At 39.4% G+C, this 12,144-nt stretch overlaps 1 protein-coding gene across 2 annotated transcripts in view; it reads right to left on the bottom strand.

The window, feature by feature from the left end:
• SPATA7 (spermatogenesis associated 7) overlaps positions 1-12,144 on the bottom strand; it is a 40,531-nt gene that overhangs the window by 18,892 nt on the left and 9,495 nt on the right. For both annotated transcript variants that reach the window (XM_052646859.1, XM_052646860.1), the window contains 2 exons: positions 7,620-7,667; positions 4,149-4,276 (listed from right to left, as the gene is read on the bottom strand). In XM_052646859.1, coding sequence (XP_052502819.1) covers positions 4,149-4,276; positions 7,620-7,667 — 176 coding nt within the window. The remainder of the gene's footprint in view (positions 1-4,148; positions 4,277-7,619; positions 7,668-12,144) is intronic.

Genomic DNA, 12,144 nt, shown 5'->3' with positions numbered 1-12,144 from the left:
AGCTGGGAACTCTGTAATTCCTGCCTCTTGCTTTTCATCGAGCCAGTCACCAAGTCCTGGGGATTCTACTTTACATTCCTTGTGCCCCTTCTGCTGTCTTACGCACCATGTCTTAATCATTTCTTCCCCACACTGCAGTGAGTGAAAGTCGCAGTCATGTCCAACTCTTTGCAGCCCGCCAGGCTCCTCTGTCCATGGGGTTCTCCAGGCAATCTTCCCAATCCGGGGACTGAACCCAGGTTTCCTGCACTGCAGGCAGAGTCTTTACTATTTGAGCCACTAGGGAAGCCCTGCCCATACTGCAAACTGTCACATAATGAGTCGATATGATGACATAACTTCCCAACTAAGAGGTGGTCTCTGACTCCCCCACACTCCTCACATAAAAAGGACCCAGGTTCACTACTAACTTATAAATGCCCTTACTCACGCCCCCGCCTGCTGACATGTCACACCCTCATGTACAATGCCAAGAGCTGGAGTTAAAAAATGCCACTCTGTGCCTAGGAAGGGCAGCTGTGACGGTGGCTTTTACCAACAGGCGATGTTATTGCTGGGGGACAGGAAACAAAGCCCAGGGCCTCATCCAGACAGCCTAGGAGACTATGCTCACAAATCTGGGGTCCTCTCCACTGCTACACCCCAGGGAGTGACCTGCAAGGAAACCTGCCCGTCTTAGCACTGGCAGTGAGGGAACACTGGCCTTTTGAGAATCTGAAATCACATGCTGCTTCCATACAAGACTGCAGCCTAAATCTGCATGACCCAGGTGGTCCACAGAAACCCTGAACCAAGACAAATGACTCGGTTTTTCCCAACACCTAAATTGCAGTGGAATAAAAAGATGAGAGGAGGAGAGATTAAAATAAATTTATCAATTAGTTGAAGTTATTTAGATGCCAATTCTAACAAACTAAAAACAAAGAGACAATGGGGAAATCTGAACAGTGGATATTTGATGATATCAAGGAATTATTAATTTAAAGGCACAATAATGGTATGGTGGTCTTTCAGATACATATAGAAATATTTATAGATAAAAAATATATATCTGGTATTTGCATCAAAATAATCTGGGAAGGAGGCAGTGAATGAGGCTACATGTGGAGGAAGTCTGGCCCTGAACTGACCATGGCTGCACCTGGGGGACAAGAACATGTGGGTTCATTATCCCACTATCCTTACAGACGCGAAGAATCCTCAGAATTAAAAAGTTTAAAGAGATCATCCTATACACACAAAGATTTGTAGTTTCACCTGAGAGATGGTAAAAACATAGCTCTCACTGTTTCAACAAGAAGAAAGCTGGACACCCTGCAAATTAATAATTTTTCTTGAACTCATGAGAGAAATAAGGTCACAGAACAAACAACTAACCTGAAATCCAGAGTGAGACAGGCACTTACAAGGAGAAACAGGACCAGAGCGAGTGCTTACGTGCGACGGAAGCTGCTGAATGACACACACGCTGCTGAGAAGACTGCGCGAGTCTTCAGCTAGCTGCTAAGATCGCGTGTAGACTAGCGCAGGTGCAGGAAGCCTCTGCGACCTGGGGAGTCTGTACCACTTGCAAGCCTCTTCCTCTAGGAACCACACCAAACGCTCTCGGGGGGGGGGGGGGGCATAAGGAGCCCCTTCCTCTTGTTTCTCTGTCATGGCTAGGAGAGGGGAACAGCAACCACTACAGAAACTACTCCCAGACCTATTTTCTCTTTCTCTCGGTCACAGGGGGAAATTCCCTTCACTTTGCCATTAACAACTATGGAAGCGGTATCCCATCACCTCTGCCACATGCCAGGGTTAGAAGCAAGCTACAGGTCCTGCCTACATGCAGGAGGAGGGGATTGTTTAAAGGGAGGCGTCACTGTGAGGCTCAGAATTCTATCTACTACCGTGGTCAAACACAACACAATAAGAAGAAATAAAAATATACGAAGCACTTTACTTTAAAGAATAAAAATTACCAGTGAATAATCTGACCCACCTAAACTACTAGGATTAAAAAATGGAGAAAGATATACCAAAGGAATACCAATGAAATGAAGGCTAGTTTAACCATATTACTATCAGAAAACACTTCAATATTAACATTAAAAGCATCAAGGTAAAGAAATTCAAAGCACAGTGACAACAGGTCTGATTCACCAAGAAAATATATATCGTCGCCAAGCCTCTATGCGGGCTGCCCTGGTGGCTCAGTGGTACAGAGCCTGCCTGCCAAAGCAGAAGATGTGGGTTTGATCCCTGGGTTGGGAAGATCCCCTGGATGAGGAAATGGCAACCTGCTCTAGTATTCTTGCCTGGGAAATCCTAAGGAAAAAAAGAGCCTGCTGGGCTACAGTTCATGGTGTTAAGAGTCTGACATGACTTAGCAACTAAACAAGAACAAGTCTGTCTGAATGTAATTATACAGACTGAAAATATATAAAACGAAAATTGCTAGTGCTAATTTTTTGAGAAATACCTAAATACATAATCACGACAGACTAATCAGACAAAAAAATCAATAGGATTTGAACATATAAAGTATATAAAGCTTAATTTAATGAATACACTATATATTAAACACTGCACAGAGCTATAAAACATATTTTCTTTTCAAATACATAATGACAGTGCATTAAAAAAAAATTGTCCACCTATTGGGACATAAAACAAATCTCAACAGATTTCAAGAAATGAGTATCAAAAAGATGTTCCCTGATCAAAATACAATTAGGCTAGCAATCTGTAGCAAAGGGAAAACCAGGAGAAAAAACAGACATAGAGATTAAGGAACACTTCTAAAAGACAATGAGTTAAAGAAAAAATTATAATGGAAACTATAAAATACTTTGAATTAAACTGCAATAAAAATACCACATATCAAAACTTGAGTAATGCAGCTAACGTAGTACTTGGAGAAAAATACACAGCCTTAAAATGTTCACACTACAAAAGAAGTGAGGCTGAAAATAAGCTAAACAAATGCAGAAAAAATACTGCAACATAAACGCAATGAAAGCCAAGAGAGAAGAATAAAGATAAGCATAAACATTACTGAACTAGAAAGCAAATTATCAAAGGATCAACAGAGTAAAAAACATGCCCTTAAAAAGGTTAATAACACTGACAAATCTCTGGTGAGAATAATAAAGAAAAGAAGAAAGAAGGCAAAAATAAGCAATATTAAGATAACAAGAAGAAATAATACATATTCAAGAGAGATTATGATATGATTTACGAGATTACAAGTAAGTCTATGCCAAGAATTTGAAAATTTAGATGAAATGGACAACTTTCTACATATGTACAAATTATGAAAATAGTTCTACAGCAATTTCAAAAACTGAATCACTCAAAAACCTCACAAAGAAAACTCTAGGCCCAAATAATTTTAATGTTGAAATCCATCAAATTCAAGGAACAAATAATTACAAACTTACATAAACTACTCTAGAGCATGGAAAAACCAGAAGTAGCACCCAGTTTATTTTAGGAGGCTAGCAAAACCGGACAGAGTAGAAAAAGGGAAAATGACAGGTCAATATCAATAATGGACACAGATGCTAAAATCCTTAGCAACTGTATTTAGTAATGCGTAAAGAAAAGGTAATATATCATGACAAAGCTATATTTATACTAGGGATGCAAAATTGATTTAACATTAGAAACTCAATTTTAATTCACTATATTTGAAATAGATTAAAAAGAAAAACTGTACCACCATTTCAAAGAATGCAGAAAAAGCAGCTGATAAAATTAACATATATTCATGAGAAAGGAAGAAAATTCTCTAAGCAATGAGGAATTGAAAAGAGCTTCATTAATCAGATGATAAAGGGTATCACAAAAAACCTAAAGCAGTGGTCAGGAAACTATACCCACTATAGATCAAATCCGGCCCACCACCTTTTTCTGTTACTAATGGTTTACTGGAACAAAGCAATATCCATTCACTTAAGTACTGTCTACAGCTACGTTCCAGTGGCGCAACAGTTGCAACAGAGACTGTGTGGCCTTGAAAGCCTAAAATATTTACTATTTGACTGTTAACAGGAAAGGTTACCAATTCTGACCTATAGCAAACATTATCAAAAACTCAGGTTGCACCATCAATTAAGTATCTTAGAAACATTTACTTTGAAAAGGTAAAAATACTATCTTACCTTTTGTAGAGTGTTAAGTAATGATTTGGAATGACTTTTAGGATGCACTGTAGTCTTAGTAAATTTCAGCTCCCTCCCACACCTTGCTAATTCCTTTTTGAGTTTCTCTCTTCGCTGTTGGTCTGCATCTGAGGGGAAAAAATATTGAAATACAGAGTAAAATAGAAAAAATAATTTTTTGATGACTGAAGACTAAGAAAGAGTACTTTTCTCCTTGCTAAAAATGTTTACACTACTGATATGTAAATAAAAATCCATAGGGTTTCCTGAAACTTCAAATGGATTAACTATTTAGAGAGCACAAACAAGATACGACAAACTGATTAAGCCTAAGGGCTCAAGGGAACAACTGCTAGCAGATACAGAGATACAAAGGTTAGAAATGCAGAGCTTGAATTAATTCATATACTCCCCTACAAATGAAATACTACTGTCAATATCATGTTACAAAAATTTAAGTTTTATATGACAAAAAATGACATTAAATTTTAAAATATTATTTTTAATTAGGATAACTGACTTCCATTTTTCTTAACTGCTATTCATTTGAAAATACAAACCAAAAGAGTGGTTTCACATTTAGTGGGCTTTAAGTCAGGTACTGAGTCATTTTCGAAGACTGAAAACAGCAAAATGAAAGCCAGTCCAGCTTCAGAGTTGAAAGGCAGGTGGGGGCTTTCTTGGTGGCACCGTGGATAGCGAGCGGCCTGCCAGTGCAGGGGACATGGGTTCGAGCACTGGTCCAGGAGGATTCCATTGCAGAGCAACTAAGACTGTGCTGATATCACAGCTACTGAGCCTGTGCTCTAGAGCCCGTGAGCCACACCCCCTGAAGCCCACGGGCCTAGAGCCTCGGCTCTACAGCAAGAGAAGCCGTCGCAACAAGAAGCCTGTGCTCAGCAACGAAGAGTAGCCTCTGTTCACGGCAACTAAAGAAAGTCTGCACAAAGCAATGAGCTCCCAGTGCAGGCAAAAATAAAAAATTTAAAGAGGCTAACCATAAATTAAATGACTTGTATTTTCATGTAAAATTTTAAATTTAACAAATGCTTTTTAATTGGAATGTATCTCAACTTGATGGACAATTTCAAGTTTCAAATCACCCTGATTTGGGGGAAAAATGGGACAAAACATTTGAAAAGACCTTTACTAAAGATATATTTAATACAAATGGCCAATAAGCATATAAAAATGTTCTACATCATTAATCATGAGGAAAATGCAAATTAAAATCACGAGATACCACTTCACACATTAAAACGGCCATCAATCAAAAAAGGAGTCGATAATGTGTTAGCAGAGACGCGGAGTAACTGAAATCCTAATACGTCGGAGGCAAGAATGTAAGATGGTATGGTCACTTCAGAAAACAGTTTGGGAGTCTCTTAAAAAGTTAAATGTAATTTTATGAGATGACCGAGCAATTCCATTCTCGGGTGTATACTCGAGAAATGAAACTTCCCATTCACACAAAAGACTTGTACATGAATGTTCACAGAAGCACTACTCATCACGGACAAAAAACAAACAGTGAAGGTGTCAACCAACTGGTAAACAGATGTACAGGGAAAGGAAACAGATCAGCGGCTTTCAAGGCTAGGAGTGGGATGAGGAAGCAGCTGCAAAGCTACCATTCTGGGGGTCTTCTTAAGATGACGAAAATATTCTAAACTGGTTTGTAGTGATGGCTGCACAATTTTGTAAACTTGGTAAAAATCCATAAATTCTATGGTATGAAAATTATTCCTCAATAAAACTGCTATAAAAGGTAAAGGCTTTCTTGGAACTTCCCTGGTGGTCCAATGATTAACAATCTGCCTGCCAAGACAGATGACACGGCTTCAGTCTCCGGCCCAGGAAGATTCCACATGCAGCGGGGCAACTCAGCCCACGTGCCACGACGGAGCCCACCTCCCGAGCCCGTGCTCCACAGCGAAGGGAAGCCCGAGCTCCCTGCTAAGAGCAGCCCCTGCTCACTGCACCTGGAGAAAGCCCACGCACAGCCCCAAACTAAGAACATAAAAAGGAAAGCCTTTCTAATGCATTAGAATATGGCATTACTTAAACAATTCAACAATGTATAGAGATATCCTAATTCAGACAATGACTGAAATTACCAATTCAGTTGTGTGCTTTGACAGAAGACTATAAAAACAGAGATGACTCAAGACCAGAGACTTCTTTCTTTTTGAAAATGTCTATAAAGCCTATTTCTAAGTAAGTTTGTATTGATTAGAATGCATATCACCTACGTTACACACAAAGTAATGATTATTAACTATACTTCAGTGTGGTGATGATAATCTTTGCGGTTCTTCAAGACATCACAATTTTTTTCATTTACATGATCATAAAGAAAAACTCCTGTCTCAACTGACTGAAGGCATAAAGCATCATGGGATAAATAAGCACTAACTAAGTCTAAATTCTAAGAACAAAAAATAGGAGCAACTCTGTAAGTAAACCATGTATGCTGTCAACTTCTGAATGTTTGTCTCCACCCTGGAACCTCCTCCTGAGCTCCAGGCTTTGCATTCCAACTGCCTCCTCAGCACCTCCACTTGGATTTCTAAAAGGCATTTATTTTTAGCTTATAATGACCAAGATTGAATCCCCAACTCACTTGATTCACTTCCTCCCCTAGATACCTTCCTATTTACAATGTCAGTGAATTATAACGCTGTGTTTTCAGCGTTGGGAGGCATCTTTGACTCATCCCTCTTTTTCTCTCCTATTCTATCTACGTCCAGTTGATCAGGAAATACTGTTGACAGACATCTGAAAAGTTTCCAGAATCAAGCCATTTCAAACTCCCTCTGCTTACAAGCACAATTAGTGTCCTATGGACAGAGAAGCCTAGTGGGTTGCAGACCATGGGGGTCGCAAAGAGTTGGACAGGACTGAGTGCCTGAGCAAGTACACACACCCATCCTCTACTTACAAGCACTGATCCAAACCACCAATAGTTCTCACTTGAACTGCTGTTTCCCAACTAGTCATTCTGCTTTTACCATTGCCCCCTGTAGACTATTCTCAACTTACCAGCCAGAGAAACACTTCAAAAGTTAAACTGGCTGTTCCTCTTCCTCTTCTCAAGACCTTCCAACGGCTTCCAATGTCGTTCAGTTTTCACTTGCTTGCACATGGCCAAACCCCGTGTGGTCTGCACCTCTCTGACCTATCTCAATGACCTCATCACCTGTCACTCCAGCTGGTTTATTTCACACCAGCTACGCAGCTCTTCTTGCTGTTGCCCTGGATACACTGATCCCAACAAACCCGGCAGAGTTTCAGTTCTGCCAAGATGAAAAGAATTCTGGAAATGGACAGTGGTTATGGCTGTACCACAAGAAGAATGCACTTAATGTCACTGAATTGTAGACTTAAAAATGGTTGAGAAGGTAAATTTTAAGTTGTGTGTGCAGTTTACCATATTTTTTTAAAAAAGGCAGTATGTTAAAAATTGCTTACATTTGATGCTGGCACTCATGCTTAGTGGAACTGAGCAGTCTACTGCAGCTGAAAGAGAAAAATCACTTGCTTTAATACTATTCTTAATATTTATAAACGACAATAACTATCAAAAGTCAAAATCACAAGAGGTTCCAGCACTTGAAGCTCCTTGTTTTCATATGTATGCTACTTCTAGAGATGAAAAATATCCTTGATAAAAAACACACTGGTTAGGATTAACAGCTCGTCGGATACTGCAGAAGGAAACATTAGTGAATTTGACCACAGCAATGCAAACTATTCAACATGAAACAGTAAACATCAGAAAACCAGTGTGTTGAGTGTCACTGACTTAACCTACCTGTATCACTCACTTAACACAGTAACCGGAGTCCCAAAACAAGTTGAGAAAAAAGAGCAAAATGCGAGCAGCGACATTATCTGATTTCAAGACTCATTGTAATGCTGCTGTCATTATGGCGGTGTGGTGGTGTAACAGACATACAGATCAACAGAACTGAAGAGCAAATTTAGAACAGACCCTTGCATATGGTCAATTATCTTTTAAAAAGTGCCAAGGCATTTCCATGAGGAAAGGACAATCTCTTCAACAAATGGTACTTCGGACATTTTTAGGCAAAAAAAAAATGGTCCTTATATAATACCCTGTGCAAAAGCTAATTCAAAATGGATCAGAAACAATGTAGAAGCTAAAACTTCACCAAAATTTTAAAAACTTTATTCAAGTGGTAAAATAAAAAATTTTGTAAAAGACATTAGTGAAAAACTACTGAGATTCTAATGAGGTCTGTAGTTAATAGTATGCTGTCAATATTAATTTTCTGGTTTTAATTGTATTATAGCTATATAAAATCTTAATATCAGAGAAAGCTAGATGAAGGGTTTCTGTGACATTCTGTACTATTTTTGCAACTTTTCTGTTAAGTCTAAAGTTATTTCATAATAAAAACTTAAATCAAGAAAATGAACTGACAAATCACAGACTGGGAGAAAATATTTGCAAAACATGTATCTGACATAGGACTGTATTTACATGAGGAGGACTCCCACAACTTGACACTAAGACGACAGACAACCCATTTTCTAAAAAATGGGCAAAAGATTTAAATAGATATTTCACCAAAGAAGATATGTAGATGGAAAATAAGAATAAGAAAAGTTGCCCAACAAAAAGGGACCCCCTCATGCACTGCTGGTGGGATTCTAAACTGCTACCGTCACTACGGAAAACACTATGGAGGCTCCTCAGAGTTAAAAATAGAGCTACCGCACGAGTCAGTAATTCCACTCCTGAGAATTTACCGGAAGGAGATTAAACACCAATCTGCATGTTCACCGCAGCATTGTTTGCAATAGCCAAGATATAGAAGCAATCTAAGTACCTTTTGATAGATGAATGGAAAAACAAGGCGTGGTATATATACACAACGGAACATTCCTTGGCTACAAAAAATGAAATCTTGTGTTTTGCTATAATATTAATGGATCTAGAGGGTTTTATTGGAAGTGAAATAAGTTGGACAAAAAAGACAAATACAGTATGATCTCATTTACATGTGGAAGCTGAAAAACAAACAAAATGAAAAGATTCAGATACAGAGAGTAAATGCTGTTGGCAAAAAAGAGGAAGCTGAGAATGTGGGGTAAAATAAAATGATGGGGATTAAAAGGTACAGGCCTCCTTTTATGAAATAAGTAAGCCACAAATAAGTAATACATGGCATAAGGGAAAGAGTCAGTAACGCAGTAATTACCTTTTTATGGGGAAAGATGGTTAGTAGACTCACCTTGCTGATCATTTCAGAGCATAAGCAAATGTTAAATTACTATGTAGTACATCTGAAGCTAACATAATACTGTATGTCAGCTATACCTCAATTTAAAAAAAGGAAAAAAGAGCTGCTTATCATCATCAGGCGGAGAAGGCAATGGCACCCCACTCCAGTACTCTTGCCTGGAAAATCCCATGGATGGAAGAGCCTGGTAGGGTGCAGTCCATGGGGTCGCTAAGAGTCGGGCATGACTGAGCGACTTCACTTTCACTTTTCACTTTCATGCATTGGAGAAGGAAATGGCAACCCACTCCAGTGTTCTTGCCTGGAGAATCCCAGGGACGGGGGAGCCTGGTGGGCTGCCGTCTATGGGGTCGCAGAGAGTCGGACACGACTGAGGCGACTTAGCAGCAGCAGCAGCAGCAGCAGCAGCAGCAGCAGCAGCAGCACAAACATCATCAGGCATTAGGGAAAAACAAACTAAAACGCTATGAGATACCATTACATATCCAGAGAGTGGCTAAAAAAGGACTGCCAATAGGAAGTGTTGGTGAGGATGTGGAAGTGATGGAAACAAGCAAATGACAGCCACTGTGGAAACCAGTTTGGCAGCTTCTTATAAAGTTAAGACATACACTTGCTACATTACCCCACAGTTCCACTCCTAGTAAATAAATTTATCCAAGTGAAATGGAAGCATACGGTCAAATATTCTAAATGAATGTTTACAGAAGCTTTATTCCTAATAGCCAAAAGTGAGTCAAAATAACCCAAACGTCCACCAACTGGTGAACGTCAATAAACAAACTATGGTATATTCAATAAATGGAATACTTAGTGCCAGGGGCCAGGGTGAGGAACTCTGCCCATGGCAAAGGTCATGAGGAAAGAGGCTTGGCATACGCAAAGGCGTGATCAAGCCTCAGGAAACCCCCTGTTTCCGAGCATCTACCCCCAAACCAGAGTCTGTTTTATGCTCTCACCTACACCTCTGACTTTACGGGGGGCTCTCCCCCATAACCGTTTCTCTTGGCGAAGGAGTAAACGTGCAGCTCCAAGGCAATAAAAATTCCTGGGCGTGACAAGAGTGTTTCAGCTTACAGACTCCTCTGAAGGTTATCTAGCCCACCTGTACAGGTTCGTCCGGCCACCTGTGATTGTTTACAGCCTCCCAATCTGAGAGGCACGAGATGTTTTAGACTTACTAAAGGCAAATTCTTTTGGGGAGTTGGAAATTATTAGTATACTGGGTTGGTTAGGAATTATATTGGTGAAGGGTTTTTCATTTGTTGCGTCAATAATTGCTGCTAATTCCCTCCCACGGGGGGGACAAAGATGTCTCAGGTCCAACCTCTCTGCTGACAGACTAGCTTGTGTGACAGGATTATCCATACTCCTGCCACATGATTGTTTACTACCTCTCAACCATAAACAGCACAGAGAGTTTTGGAGTATTTTGAGAGTCTTAATTAGCATAGGGCTTTTTCTTCTTGTTGAGTCAATGATTGCCGCCAGGCCTCCATATCCTTAGGCACCTGGGAATATATTAATCAATGTATTTGGAATATAGAAAAGGAAATACAGTAGTTTTTAAGGTTAGCAATACTAGACTTTTTGAGTTAATGAATTTTCTCTTTTGTAATAGATCACTGTACTTTGTTATAAATCACTGTGTCCTTGCTATGTAAAAATGTAACTTTATCACTATCTTAAGACTAAATAGATCTTAAGGGGAACATTGGTGAAAGGATTTTCATTTGTTGGGCTGATGTTTGCTGCTAAATCTCCATGTTCCCTGCGCTTATAATGAATATAACTAGCATATAGGAGAAATAAGTATTAACCTTTAAGATTAATCTTGTTAACCTTGGGTTAAATAAATTCCTTTCTTGATTGTAACTCACTACACCCTCACCCTATAGGAATGTAATTTTATTTGGAGGGTGGTGCCTGGTTTAAGAAAAAACACCCTTGGAAAAAATAAGTTTTTTGGTTATCAGAAAGAAAGGATCATAAAATGTCGGTGGGTCTCATGGCCAGATGATGATGTAATATTCCTAAGACCTTTTTTTTTACATTTATGTGAAGCACCTGATTTTGATAAAGGTCAGGACTGCTGACCCCCACGTGACGGTATTCATCCCTATGTGTAACAAAAGGTATATAAGTAAACCTAAAGAAAATGGGATCAGTTTCCAGAAAGACTGATACCCCCATGTCGTTCTTTCTTGCTCCCTGTTTTTCTGGCTGAATTCCCATCTGGAGCATGGATGCTATTCCACGTAGACCAAGTTATTCAGCCTCTTTTTCTACACTATCTCCTACTACACTATCTGTTTCTAATCTCTCTCTATATCTGTAATTAAATATGTATTTTTCCAAAGATGCTGACGCCGTCCTCCCACCTTTGAATTCCCTGGATCCACCGGGGCTGGACCCCGGCAACTTAGCAAAAAAAGAAAGAAATACTGACCATGGGTTAGTTTCAAGAGTGTTAACTAACTGAAATAAGTTAGATCCAAAATGACACATATTGTGTAATTCCACTTATATGAAATTCTAGAAAAGGCAAGACTACAGTGAAGAAGGAGATCAGTGGTTGCCAGGAACAGGAGGGAAGAGAGTGACTGCAAAGGACTAGGGAGAAGTTTTTGGTGAAATGATGAAATGGTCTGTACCAGAAGTCAGTGAACGTGCTCTGTAAAAGAACAGACAATAAATTTCTCAGGCTTCGCAGGATCACAGAACCT

The sequence above is a fragment of the Budorcas taxicolor genome, chromosome 10 (genome assembly GCF_023091745.1).
Source record: "Budorcas taxicolor isolate Tak-1 chromosome 10, Takin1.1, whole genome shotgun sequence".
NCBI classification, from domain to species: Eukaryota; Metazoa; Chordata; class Mammalia; order Artiodactyla; family Bovidae; genus Budorcas; species Budorcas taxicolor.
Note: the sequence above shows the minus strand (reverse complement) of the source record. Positions and strands in the feature narration are given on the sequence as shown.